This window comes from Erinaceus europaeus, chromosome 6, assembly GCF_950295315.1.
Source record: "Erinaceus europaeus chromosome 6, mEriEur2.1, whole genome shotgun sequence".
NCBI classification, from domain to species: Eukaryota; Metazoa; Chordata; class Mammalia; order Eulipotyphla; family Erinaceidae; genus Erinaceus; species Erinaceus europaeus.
This window is the reverse complement of record NC_080167.1, coordinates 14,500,235-14,514,749: the sequence shown is the minus strand read 5'-3', so window position 1 is coordinate 14,514,749 and position 14,515 is coordinate 14,500,235. Positions and strand designations below refer to the sequence as shown.

Below are 14,515 nucleotides of genomic sequence, written 5' to 3'. Positions count from 1 at the left end.
TGACTGTTTCCTTAATATGTTATTCTTTAGGAATTTTTTCTCTTGAGTCCTGCCAGCTAGGATGGAGGGTGTGTCCTTCCAGAGTAGTATTTTAGTTGTTCTATCAGGTAGAATAGAGCAACTAGAAGACCTTTTAGGACTCTCACAAACTTGGATTGAATGTTAACTTACCAGTTTGGATATTTTCTTTACTCTACGAAACATTTGTAGATACTTTTAGCATTTCCAGTGTTTGTAGCAGATGATTTTCAAATTATTTAATTTGAACTCCTACATTTGAAGAAAATATCATGCTATCCAAGCAGCCCAAATTCAGATTCTGACGATTCTGAACTTTCTTCAATGTGATAAAAGGATATTGATCACTCTCTCAAGGGGACTTTGTGAGATTTATTGTAAATAATGAATCTCATACACCCAATATGATTTATAAAGTTGTCATTAGACTACTTCTGAAGTCTTCAGCCTCTCATCTCACTTAACTTCAACTTAACAACTTCGTGTGTCCTGAATTATTGTTCTCTCTAGCTTTCAAGAGCTTTATACAATGTCCCCTTTTTTTCTTGAACATTCCCTTTCCTTGTCTCCCTTTCCCCTAGCTATTCTTACTAATCCTTTATACCTCAACTTAGATATCAGTTTCTCCAGGAAGTTGCCTCTACTAATCTCCAAGCCTAGGTTAGGTCCATGTGGTTCTGTAACACTTGCATTTGCCCATCACAGCACTCAGCAGGAGGTTTACTTATCTAAACATTATTTGAGAAGGATTTTTGGCTGTTTTGTTCACTATTGTATCCCCAACTCCTAACAAAAAAACCTGGCAAGCTACTTAGTATATGGCGGCTATTATTTTTATCAGCACCTTCATCTGTCATAATTCTCAAATGTCTGATTGTAATGTAAATAACTCTTAAGTATGCCAAGAAGCTTAGAATTAAGTTACAAGACTGACAAGGGCTAGCATTGTTTCAGAGCCACATTTTAGGCCTTTACTTTTCACTTAATCAATCATTTACCCTTTTCGTAATAGGAACTAACCCAAGAGTATGACGAAAAGAAATCTCAGTATGATAGCTGTGCAGCAGGACTTGAAAGCAATCGGTCCAAATTAGAACAGGTAAGACACTCTTTTTTTTTTTTTTTCCTCCAGGGTTATTGCTGAGCTCGGTGCCTGCACCACGAATCCACCGCTCCTGGAGGCCATTTTTTCCCCCTTTTGTTGCCCTTGTTGTTGTAGCCTCGTTGTGGTTATTATTATTACCATTGTTGATGTTGTTCGTTGTTGGATAGGACAGAGAGAAATGGAGAGAAGAGGGGAAGACAGAGAGGGGGAGAGAAAGATAGACACCTGCAGACCTGCTTCACCGCCTGTGAAGCAACTCCCCTGCAGGGCTCGAACCGGGATCCTTACGCCAGTTGCTTTGCGCCACATGCGCTTAACCCACTGCGCCACCACCCGACCCCCAGAAGACACTCTTATGTTTTTGGTTTTTTAAAAATATTTACAAGAATTGTCTGTATATGCATATTTTCACTATAGTAATATCAGAAGATTCCTAGATCTTTGCATTCATCCCCTGAACCTGTCTCCTAAGCTTCAGTGATCTTTATCTTTTTGAAAAAAATATTAATTAATTTTGGTAGAGATAGAAATCAAGAGGGGAGTACGGAAATAGGTAGAAAGAAGAGTAACACCTGCAGCAGTGCTCCACCACTTGTGAAGCTTTCCCCCTACAGGGGCAACCAGGGACTTGAACCCATGTCCTTGTGCATTGTTGCACATTGTGTACTCAACCAGGTATGCCACCCACCGTGCAGCAACCATGCACTTGCTCCGTATCTCCCACTCTCCTCTTATAGAGCAGAAGCTATGTTGACCTTCTTGTACTTAAAACAGGCCAAAAGTGTTTCACTTTGGGGCTTTTGCATGTGTTATCTTCTGTGGCACTGTGCTCCCAATCCTCTACTCTGCTTCCCTTTTCACTTTTTAGGTCTTAGTTTAAATATCATCTCCTAGAGATTTTCTTTGATCATTCTATCATTACTCAGTTGCCATGGCACATTCTATCTACTGCTGAATTTTCTTTGTAGCACTTACCCATTATGAGAAGCTATCTTCTTTACATTTCTCTCTCTTTATTTATTTATTTATTTATTTATTTATTTTAAAATACTTTTTTGTATTTATTTATTTATCTTCCCTTTTGTTGCCCTTGTTTTTTTATTGTTGTTGTAGTTATTATTGTTATTGTTATTGATGTTGTCATTGTTGGATAGGACAGAAAGAAATGGAGAGAGAAGGCAAAATAGAGAGGGGGAGAGAAAGATAGACACCTGCAGACCTGCTTCACCACCTGTGAAGTGACTCCCCTGCAGGTGGGGAGCCGGGGGCTCGAACTAGGATCCTAATGCCGATCCTTGTCCTTTGCGCCACCTGCGCTTAAGCCGCTGCACTACCACCCAGCTCCCCACCTTATTTATTTTTTTTTAAAGATTTTATTCCTTTATTCATGGGAAAGATAGGAGGAGAGAGAGAAAGAATGAGACATCACTCTGGTACATGTGCTGCTGGGGATTGAACTCAGGACCTCATGCTTGAGAGTTCAATGTCTTATCTACTGTGCCACCTACTGGACCACCAGATACTTTATTCACTTCTCTGTTCCAAGCATCTAGCACAATACTGGACACCCAGTAAATACTTACTAAGTAAATGACTGAACCTATAAACTTTAGAGTGATATAAGTAGTCTCTAAAAAATATTACAGCTTGGTCTGTTACAGTAAACTAAGTTACAGCTATAAGAAAGAGAATGACAAATAGCATTTATTTTTTTGTATATTCAGTATTCTCTCTACATATGATTATTCTTTCAATAATGTTGCCCATTTAAAATTATATATATATATACATATATAGGAAGTTAGAAGACTCCGTGAAGAATGTAATCAAGAAGAAAGTAAATACCATTATACAAACTGTATGATTAAGGTAAGACAAAAAAGTGAATTAAATTTTTTTTCTGAGGGGCGGGGGTAGATAGCATAATGGTTAAGCAAAGAGACTCTCATGCCTGAGACTCCAAGGTCCCAGGTTCAGTCTCCCACACCACCATAAGCAAGAGCAATGAGTGCTCTGGAAAAAAAAAAAAATTCTGAGACTTTTCTGTATCAAGGATTCAACAGCTGAAAAGTTAATTCTTTTCACTTAGAACCTAGAAATACAACTCTGTCGTGCAACTGATGAAATGAAGGCATATGTCTCTTCTGATCAACAGGAAAAGAGAAAAGCAATTAGGTAAGTAAATTTGTTGGTTTTTTTCTTACTGAATTATTCAAAGTTTTAACCTATAGCCATTTTATAAATAATGTATAATTATGCGAATTTAAAGTACAGAAATAAGTAGACACTAAGATATTACAGAAGACTAAGTCATTTCCTTCCCACCTCACCTTCCACTACCAGGGTTATGCTGGGGCTGGGTGCCTAATATGACACAAATGTCACTAGTCCTGGTAGCCATATATTTTTTTTCTTTCCCCTATATAGAGGGTAAGAGATAGAGAGAGAAAGAGAAAAAGAGGCAGAGAGAGTTAGAGAAGAGACGGGGTGGGGGTAGGAAGTGGCGCACCAGGTTAAGTGCACATAATTTGAAACACAAGGACCAGTACAAGAATACCGGTTGGAGCACCCAGCTCCCCACCTGTGGGGGTTAGGGGTGGGGGTGGGGCCTTCACAGGTGGTGAAGAAAATCTGCAGGTGTCTATCTTGGAACTAGGTGGTGGTGCACCTGGTTGAGCACATCTTACAATGTGCAAGGACCTATAGGGGGAAAGCTGTGTGTGGTGGAACAGGGCTTCAGATGTCTGTCTTTCTCTCTCACTTCCCTCTTAATTTCTGAGTACCTCTATCCAGTAAATAAATAAAGATAATTAAAAATGTAAAAAAAGAGAGATTAAGCAGCACCAATATACTGCTTGTAAGGTGTCCTCCTCTGCTGGAACTCCCATGTGGTAGTGACCTGGGACTTAAACTTGGTTTTCGTGCATGGTAACATATGCACTCTCTAGGTGAACCACCACCAGGTCCTTATAGTAGACTAAATTTTACTAAGCATCTTTTGGGTTGTCCAATCCTGGTAAGTAAGGAAGATATACATATAATCTTTTTTCTTTGTTTGTTTTTTAACTTTTTTAAAAAATATTTTATTTTGATCAACACCAGAGAAAGATGGGATGCTTGGGATCAATCTTCAAACCTCAAGACTATGGCCATTGTAGCCCCTGCCACTTTTCCTTGTCTCTGCTTGCTTCCTCTTGATTCTCCTAAAAAGAGAGTATATACACCAGTGTTAGTATTGTCCAAATCAGTAGATGTCACTTGTATTTCCCAAGAACTGGTCTCAGTCCCATATCCACATTTATCACCCAATGATGTCCACAGAGATAGGTTTTCATCCTTGACCAATTTTTTTCCTTTTGGCTTACTTGCTTCATCTTTTTCTTGTGGTGGAACACATGTAATATAATGTCATTTTAATCTTTTTTAAAAATGATTTTATGTATTTGTGAAGAATGGTAGGCAGAGAAAGAACCAGATATCACTCTGGTAATATGTGCTGCCAGGGATTGAACTCAGGACCTCACACTTGAGAGTTCAACACTTTATCCACTGTGCCACATCCCAGACCATTCTTTTTAAGCTTTTAAGTGTATACTCAGCTGCACTGAATATAGTCATCACTACTCTGTTACTAAAATATTTCCATCACCCAAACAGAAACTTTTGTACCCACTAATAAATGCCTCCCCATTCCTTTCCCTTCAGAAATACATATATATTTTTTTTTTGCCTCCAGGGTTATTGCTGGGACTCAGTGTCTGTACCATGAATCCACTGCTCCTGGAGGCTATTTTCCCCCCTTTTGTTGCCCTTGTTGTAGCCTTGTTGTGGTTATTGTTGTTGTTGATGTCATTCGTTGTTGGATAGGACAGAGAGATATGGAGGGAGGCAGGGAAGACAGAGGTGGGAGAGAAAGATAGACACCTGCAGACCTGCTTCACCGTCTGTGAAGCGACTCCTCTGCAGGTGGGGAGCCGGGGGCTCGAACCAGGATCCTTCCACCGGTCCTTGCACTTTATACCACGTGTGCTTAACCTGCTGCACTACCGCCCGACCACCTAGAAATACATATAATTTTATAGTTGCTTTTTTTTAAGCACTAAAGTAGGTCTTTTTTTTTTTTTTTAGTCACTTTCATTGGGATGGAGGTTAATGGACCCAGGTTCGACCTGCTGGTCCCTACCTGCAGGGGGGAAGCTTCATGAGCAGTAGAGCAGTTCTGCAGGTATCTCTTTCTCTCCCTTTCTTTTGTCTACTTCTCCCCTCTCAATTTTTCTATGTCCTACCCAACAAATTATAGAAAGGAAAAAAGAAAGGAAAGAAGGAAGGAAGGAAGGAAGGAAGGAAGGAAGGAAGGAAGGAAGGAAGGAAGGAAAGAAGGAAGGAAGGGAGGGAGGGAGGGAGGGCGAGCCTCTGGGAGCTGTGGATTTGAAGTGCCCCAACTTCTTCTTCTACTTCTAGCGTTTGCCCTTCTTCTGTAGCCAGTCAACAGCGTCAGGTTGAGCCTGATGTAAAGTTTCGAGACCTCCTTTGAATCTGGAGAGGTGGCAGTCGTTGACTATGTGGGTCATAGTCTGCCTATAGCCGCAGGGGCAGTTCGGGTCGTCTCTGGCTCCCCAGCGATGGAACATAGCAGCTCACCAGCCATGGCCTGTTCGATAGCCATGGAGGAGGGCCCAATCATAACGTGCTAGGTCAAAGCCGGGTTGACACTTGCAGGGGTCTGTGATGAGGTGTTTGTTCTTTACCTCAGCTGACTGCCAACTCTGTTTCCAAGAGTCTGGAACAGAGAAGTCCAGTGTAGGCGTAGGGGACCAGATTGGGTGACAAGACGTCAAGCGTTGGACAGGGTGGGCGAAGATAGCCGCGTATATTGGCAGGTCCGGTCGAGCGTAGACGTGGGAAATGAACTTAGATGATGCCGCATCCCGACATATATCTGGTGGGGCGATGTTGCTAAGAACTGGCAGCCATGGAACCGGGGTGGAACGGATGGTTCCAGAAATTATCCTCATGGAGGAATATAATTTGGAATCGACCAAGTGGACATGGGGGCTACGGAACCATACTGGGGCACAGTATTCTGCAGTGGAATAGCATAATGCCAGAGATGATGATCGTAGTGTGGAAGCGCTCGCACCCCATGAGGAGCTGGCCAGTCTTGCAATGATGTGATTCCTCGCGCCCACCTTTGCTGCAGTTTTTATGAGATGTTCGTGAAATGACAGAGTGCGATCGAGAGTAACGCCAAGATAGACTGGCTGGGTGTCATGCCGGATTCTCGTATTGCTAAGCTGCACATTAAGCTCACTCGAGGCCGAGGCATGGTGTAGATGGAAAACAGATGATACCGTTTTTACAGTGCTAGTGATTAGTCGCCATTATTTTTAGTGCCCCAACAATAACCAGCAATATCCCTGGTGGCGAAAAAGAAAAAAAAAATCTTCTCCCTAATTATAGGGTGTCTTTCTGTTTGGGTGATGGTACCCTTTGCTGTGCAGAAACTTTTCAGTTTGATGTAGTCACTTTTTTTTTTTTTCTTTGCTGTTGGATTTGAGTCTTGAAGATATTTTTGAAGCATAGATTGTGTTCTGCCAATGTTTTTACTTCTGTATTCGATAGTTTCTGGTCTACACTTTGATCCTCTTAGAGCTGACTTTTGTGCACAGTGATATGTGGTGGTCCAATGTCATTCATTTGCATTTTTCAGTCCAACTTTCCCACCACCACTGTTGAAGAGACTCACTTCAACAGAATGGTGTACCTGGTTGAGCACACATGTTACAATGCAAAAGGACCTGGGTTAGAGCTTTGCGAGTGGTGAAGCAGTGCTTCAGGAGTTTCTCTTTCTCTCTTGATTATGCCTGTCGCTATCCAGTAAAAGAGTAAAAAAAAAAAAATTTTAAAAGATGTGCTATAACTAGAGTAATACGTAAGAATAATATTATAAATAAAATGGAGTTTATTATGATAAAAAATCACTGATAAATGTTTAAAATGCTTTTATAGACTCAATATTTTTGTTGTTCCTTTATCTACTTTTTTTTTTCTGTTTAACTTTCCCTTTCTATCTCCTCCATCTCTCTCAATTTCTCTGTCCTATCAAAAGGTGAAAAAAAAATTAAATAGCTGTAAGGAACAGTGGATTCATGGTATAGACACTGAACCCCAGCCAAAAAAAAGAAAAGAAAAGAAATAAAAAGAAAAAATAAAATGCTAGCTGGGTAATTTATTTCTCTTATTATTCAAACAGTTGGGTATTTGCCATGCATTTTGGTGGTGGTGGTGGTGGTGGTGGTGGTGGTGGTGGTGGTGGTGGTGGTGGTGGTGGTGGTGGTGTGTGTCTGTGTGTGTTTTCTTTTTTTTTTTTTTCCTTTTTTTTTTATTTAAGAAAGGATTAATTAACAAAACCATAGGGTAGGAGGGGTACAATTCCACACAATTCCCACCACCCAATCTCCATATCCCACCCCCTCCCCAGTAGCTTTCCCATTCTCTATCCCTCTGGGACCTTTATCTACTTTTATGGTACTTTCATTAAGGGCAAAGATCTGAAAAAACTAACTTGATCTTGAAATATTGTTAGCAAATTTAAATTTTATTTAAAGAGGCAGCATGCTTAATTTCAAAGTAATAGAGTGCAATTCATAAAATTTTGTTTTGAATCTTTTTTTTTTTTAGTATTATTCCTTTTTGTTGCCCTTGTTTTATCATTGTAGTTATTATTGTTGTTTTTATTGATGTTATTTGTTGGATAGGACAGAGAGAAATGGAGAGAGGAGGGGAAGAAAGAGAGGAGGAGAGAAAGATAGACACCTGCAGACCTGCTTCACCGCCTGTGAAGGGACTCCCCTGTAGGTGGGGAGCCCTGGCTCGAACCAGGACCCTTACGCCGGTCCTTGTGCTTTGTGCCACTTTCGCTTAACCCGCTGTGCTACCACCGGCTCCCTTGAATCTTTTTTTTATAAATATTTATTTATTCTCTCTTTTTTTTTGTTGTTGTTTTTTTTTTACCAGAGCACTGCTCAGCTCTGGCATAAGGTGGTTCAGGGGATTGAACCTGGGACTTTGAAGCCTCAGGCATGAGAGTCTCTTTACATAACCATTATGCTATCTACCTCTGCCTGCCCCATTTATTCTCTTTTGTTGCCCTTGTTTTACTATTTTACTTATTAGTGTTGTCATTGTTGTTGGATAGGACAAAGAGAAATGGAGAGAGGAGGGGAAGACAGAGAGGGAGAGAGAAAGACACCTGCAGACCTGCTTCACCCTTGTGAAGCAACTCCACTACAGGTGGGGAGCCGGGGCTCGAACTGGGATCCTTACGCCAGTCCTTGCACTTTGCGCCAGCAGCGCTACCGCCCGACTCCGTTTTGAATCTTTTTCTAACTCTAGTTTTGTAACCTACGACAAATTATTTCCTCACCTATAAAATAAGGGTGCACAATGTATGCACACGTGTGTGTGTGTGTTTCAGAGAATCAAGTTAAGTGCAATGTATGTAACTGTGTTTTCAAAATTATATAGTATGAGTTCCTGAACCCCAAGGTTTTTTTTCCTTGTTTTATTCTTGAAGCCCCCTGGCATGATTGATACTTGGCATTTGTTCTATAATTATTTCTTATGTAAATTCATTTGTAAGTAAAAATTATGTATTAATGTTACATGGGGGAAAGGGTGAATCTGCTGCTTTTTTTTTTAGAAAATATAAATGTAGGCCAGTGAAATAGCTCACTTGGATAGTGTGCTGCCTTGCCATGTGTACAACCCAGGTTCAAGCTCAGCCCCCAGTGCATTGAAGGAAGCTCAGTACTGTGGTCTCTTTCACTCCCTCTCTCTCTGCCTCTCTGTCATTATCTTTAAAATACATATAATATATGTGTATATGTTTGTATATGTGTAGATATAGATCATTATATATATGTATATATACACACATCTATATATATCAATGAAAAATTTAAAACAATTTGACCATCATCTCTCAGATGTAGGTTAATCAATGAATTGTGTTTTTTTTTCTTTATTTATTTATGAATGAGAGAGATAGGAGGAGAGAGAGAAAGAACCAGATAGTATTCTGGTACATGTGCTGCTGGGGATTGAACTCAGGACTTCGTGCTTGAAAGTTTAGTGCCTTATCCACTGCGCCACCTCCTGAACCACATCAATAAATTATTTAGAGCTATCTGAATGATTACCCTTCAGTCTTCCTAAGCAATATTTCATTTACATTTTCTTAGTTATTTTTCATTGGAGAACTTTATTAAGCAATCTGATTTAGTGTCTCTTAAATTTTAAGGGTAAAATGAAGGTTCTTCATGATTGTGTTCATTTTCTTCTACCTTCATTCCTATGCACAAATTCTACCTTTACTTTAGCTCTGCAAGAACTTTGGGTAATATGATTGTCATTCTCTCTGCTAATCACTTTTACTATTTGTGTGAGTGCAAATCTTCTTTCCCATAGGCTGTTACGGTTTCTCTTTATGGTTTATGACTTCCTAGGTTGCCAATTTTTATATTATTTAGTTTCCTTTTAAAACCTACAATGTGGTTTTAGACAAAAACAATCTGTTTCTATATAAAGTTCTTTTTAAAAAGATTTTATTTATTTATGAGAAAGTTAGAAGGGGAGAGAGAACCAGACATCACTCTGGCACATGTGCTGCCATGGATTGAACTCGGGACCTCATACTTGAGAGTCCAAAGCTTTATCACTGCGCCACCTCCCGGACCACCTATCTTCAGTTTTTATCTTTTTGTTGGTTCCTTTATCTTTGTCATTTAGTCTTTCCCCTTAACATTTTTAAAGATGGGGAGCAGTCCAAGCAGTAGCACAGTGGGTTAAGCACACATGGCGTGAAGTGCAAGGACTGGCATGATGATCCCAGTTCCAGCACCCGGCTCCCCACCTGCAGGGGGGTCGTTTCACAAGCAATGAAGCAGGTCTGCAGGTGTCTATCTTTCTCTCCCCCTCTCTGTATTTCCCTCCTCTCTCCATGTCTCTCTGTCCTATCCAACAACAACGACATCAATGACAACAATAATAATAACCACAACAACGATAAAACAACAAGGACAAAAAAAAAGGGGAAAAAAATAGCCCCCAGGAGCAGTGTATTCATGGTGCAGGCACCGAGCCCCAGCAATAACCCTGGAGGCAAAAAAAAAATTAAAGATATATAATTGTTTTACTTTTTATTGGGGGGAGGGGTAATGGTTTAGAGTAAGTACAGTTGAAACGTGAAAATTTCTCAATTTTCTGCAAAGCACTCTCACCCCAAGCCTAGATCCTTCTCCACCATCATGCATCAAGGCCTGAAAACTCTCCCTCTGCACCCTACTCCCTAGTCCAAGTTCTACTTTGAGTTTCTCCTTTCTGTTTCACGACATATATTTTATATGTTCTAGATGCATGAATGATGCCAGGGATCAAGCATATAAATCCTATGTTCTACTGCTCAGCCACTAGCTAGTTCTCTTTCCATAACACATTTTATCTCATGTAGAATTAAAATGCAAAAATATGTAATGTGTCATTTGTAGTTTTTATTTTTACATTAAAATTTGCAGTTTTTTAAAACTTTTATTTCTATAAAGGCAAAGAGTAATATTACATAAAAATTGAATGTTCACATTGTCACATCACAGAAATATGTATGAAGGCGATGGTAGATAGAATAATGGTTATGCAAACGTACCCTCATGCCTGAGGCTCTGAGGTCCCAGGTTCAATCCCCCCAATCCCACCATGAGCCAAAGCTGAGCAGTCTTCTGGTAAAATAATAATAAATACATAAATATGTGTAATATTTTGGTATTTATTCTTTCATAATCTCTTCCCATGGATTTGCTGGGGTATGTGTGTTTAGCAAATGCATAAGAAAATTGTGTGCATAAAAATAAAGTCAAATTATGTATACAGTTTTTCCTCATAATAGTTCATCTAGAATTCTTTCCACTTCAGTATTTATAGACCTACCTCATCTGTTTTACATTTCTATATTACTCCTTTGAATAGATGCACCATAATTTATTCAAACATTTTTACACCTATCAACATTAAGTTTGCTTGGAAATTTATTTTTACTTATTTATATTTTACCAGAACATTGCTTTACTCTAGTTTGTGGTGGTATGGGGGATTGAACCTGGGACTTCAGAGCCTCAAGTATGAGAGTATGTTTGCATAACCACTATGCTATCTACTCCTACCCTTGCATGCAAATTTTCACCATTGTAAGTAGTGGAGAAGTAGTACAATCTTTGTTTTATGCTCATTAAGTTTTGATGGGTTTTGTGCAGGATAACTTCCTAGAAGTGGAATTACCTGGTTATTTAGTTCTCAATTAAGTTAAATAAACAAATAAGCAAAATAGATTTAATGTTTACTTAAGATGTTTTTTCTTCCTTTCTGCAAACTTCTTTCAAAACAAAGTGCTCCTTAAGCAAATGGATTGCCATTGTTTTAAGGATAAAGTAACCAGTAACTCAACATTTTACTTTTCTTAATTTCTATATGATCCTTTTCCTCTTTTTTTCTCTTAAATTACTAGAAGAACTGGGGAAAACATTTGGTAAAGGGTTTAATTCTGACTCTAGTACTCTAAATAAACTATATTGTCATTATCTTTAGATAGATATGCTAATTTGTTATTTAATTGTATGAAAAAACCAGTTGAGGTATATTAAAGTTAAATTTCTATGTTGATTTCCTAGAGAGCAGTATACCAAAAATATTGCTGAACAGGAGAACCTTGGAAAGGTAAGAATGTCTTACGTGTTAAATTCAGGCTTTTGGTATATAATGATGGCATTTTTAAAAGTTATACAGTTTATTAGGGAGAACAGGATCCCTATTTAATATTTATCTGTGTTTTAATTTAGATTACTTGATAGGACAGAGAGAAGTTGAAAAGGGAAGAGGAGATAAAGAGTGGGAGAGAAGAAGAGTTAGCTGCAGCACTGTTTCACTGGTCACCCTCCACAGGTGGGGACCAGGGACTTCAACCCAGGTCCTTGAGCATGGTAATATGTGTGCTCAGCTGAGTGCTCCACCACCTGCCCCCCAGATCCTTTTAACCCATTTCAAAGATGAAAACTCTTTCTTAGGAATTTAGTTTTATAAAATTGAAGACAATGGATTTGCATGGGAGCCTAGTCTTAAATAACAAAAGAGTGTATAAGAAGGTTCTGTATAACAAATAAAAAAGTCACATGTAATGAACTACAAGTTTTCAGATTTTCTCAAATATCTATTCATTTATAAATGAGAAAACCTGAAAACTTATAGTTATATGCTAATATCAAGTGTATTCATAAATATTTCAAATATATATGGGGCCTGGAAGCAAATTAAATTTAATGTTTCTGATACAGAGAGCCCATGTCCTGTCTTCAGTTCTCTTTATTTCCCTTGCAGAGTTGGAACCTTGCATATGTGCAATTTCACCACTTATGGACTGACTTTTTAATTCAGATAGAGAGAGAGGGAGAGATGCCATAATACCAGAGCTTCCCTGGTGCTGCTGTGGTACTCCCACACGGTGTCAGGACTCCAATTTGGGCCATACAATAGGCAATGCACATGCCCTCTTTGGTGAGCTACCTCTCTGGCTCACTTGTCTTTAGTTCTATAAACAAGTTTTATAAGTTTTTAGGGTTTTTTGATAAGGAAATATTCCAGTATAAGTATTACAGATTAAGTAATACCTTAATCTTAAAATCATGCTCAAAACTGTTTAAAAATCTTAAGACCTAAATACTTTTATTTTAGTTTATAAAAATAAAAATATTTGTAAGATTTTTTTATTTGTACTATAGACTTAAATATATATTTGCATGACATGTACCCTCTCAAAAATGTGTTGGTTATATTTAAAGTGTGTTTTCTTAATTTTGTTTCCCACAAATGTTTATTGTTTACTTTTACTTTCATTAACCATAACTTTAGAGAGTAGTCTTTAATAAGGGGTTTAAATCTGGCCCACAGCTTAATGAGCCTCTTGTTTGGGCAAGTATTACTGCCATCCATCATCTTTTTTTATGCCACACTGCTCAGCTCTGGCTTATGGTGGTACGGGAAATTGAACCTGAGACCTTGGAGCCTCAGCCTCAGGTGTGAGAATATATTTGCGTAACCTGTGCAGACAACCAGCATTCAGCATTTTCAGCATTCTCATTTGTCCTTAGATCAACCATCTACTAAAAAAATAAATAAATAAATAAAAAAAGGAAGAGATGGGGATGTTCCTGTGTAGACTATTTATGTCTGCTTGTTTTTAATATTGTATTAATTTATTAATGAGAGGAAAAAAGAACCAAAGCATAACTCTGGTATATGTGCTGCCAGGGACTGAATTTGGGACCTCATCCTTGAGAGTCCAGTGCTTTATCATTTCACCACCTCCTTGTCACTCCCTTTCTTTTTTATTTTCTTGCCTCCAGGGTTATCAGTAGGGTACAGTGCCTGCACTTCGAATCCACAACTCCTGGAGGCCTTTTTTTCCCCCTGTTTTTGTTGGATAAGACAGAGAGAAATTGAGAGGGATGAGGGGAAGGAAAGAGAGAAAGATAGATACCTGCAGACCTGCTTCACTGCTTGTGAAGCGACCCCCATCCCCCTTGCAAGTGAGGGGTACCAGGGTGCTCAAATCCGGATCCTTGCACTGGGTTCTTGTGCTTCATACTATGTACTCTTTAGATTACTTTTCTTTTTCTTCCTTTCATGTTTTTTTTTCATTCTTTTTTTTTTTTAATCATACTATGTACTCTTACCTGGTGTGATAGCACCCGGCCCTCCTTCTTGGTGACTTCTCAAACTCAGTGTCACTGCGTTTCTGTCACACTGTTGTCTTCCTAGGTGTGTGTTCCATTGTATTCTCTTTTTCCTCTCTACTTTCCTTCCTTCTCCCTTCCAAAAAAAAAAAAAAAATGAAAAACAAGAAAAAAAATGTAGTAGTCTATGCCTGAGGCTTCTATACTGCATATGCCAGAGCAATCCTCTAGCTTCTCTATCTCTATCTCTCTGTCTCTTAGCTTCCAGGGTTATCATTGTTGTTCAGTGCCTGCACCATGAATTCACTGCTCCTGGAGGCCATATTTTTCTCTTTTTGTTGTTATTGTTGGATAGAACAGAGAGAAATTGAGAGGGGAGGGTAAGACAGAGAGGGGCAGAGAAAGACAGACACCTGCAGACCTGTTTCACCACCTGTGAAGTGACCCCCTGCAGGTGGGGAGCTGGGGGCTTGAACTGGCATTCTTGAGCAGGTCCTTGCACTTTGCACCATCTGCACTTAACCTGCTGTGCTACCACCTGGCCCTAATGATTTCTTTTACTCTCTTTCTCTCTCTCTCTCTGTCTTGATCTAATAAAAATAATAAAAAGAGA

The 14,515-nt window shown here is 39.1% G+C and overlaps 1 protein-coding gene and 1 non-coding gene across 6 annotated transcripts in view; one reads left to right on the top strand and one right to left on the bottom strand.

Annotated features, from left to right (window-relative positions):
- IFT81 (intraflagellar transport 81) overlaps window positions 1–14,515 on the top strand; it is a 270,130-nt gene that overhangs the window by 241,693 nt on the left and 13,922 nt on the right. For 4 of the 5 annotated variants that reach the window (XM_060193120.1, XM_060193119.1, XM_060193117.1 and 1 more), the window contains 4 exons: window positions 1,031–1,117; window positions 2,921–2,992; window positions 3,213–3,298; window positions 11,845–11,890. In XM_060193120.1, the coding sequence (XP_060049103.1) occupies window positions 1,031–1,117; window positions 2,921–2,992; window positions 3,213–3,298; window positions 11,845–11,890 (291 nt within the window). The remainder of the gene's footprint in view (window positions 1–1,030; window positions 1,118–2,920; window positions 2,993–3,212; window positions 3,299–11,844; window positions 11,891–14,515) is intronic. The other variant, XM_060193121.1, reaches the window with a different exon arrangement.
- Window positions 4,396–4,469, bottom strand: LOC132539195 (small nucleolar RNA SNORD99). The gene has a single exon (XR_009550489.1). It is a non-coding gene; the product is annotated as a small nucleolar RNA SNORD99 (small nucleolar RNA).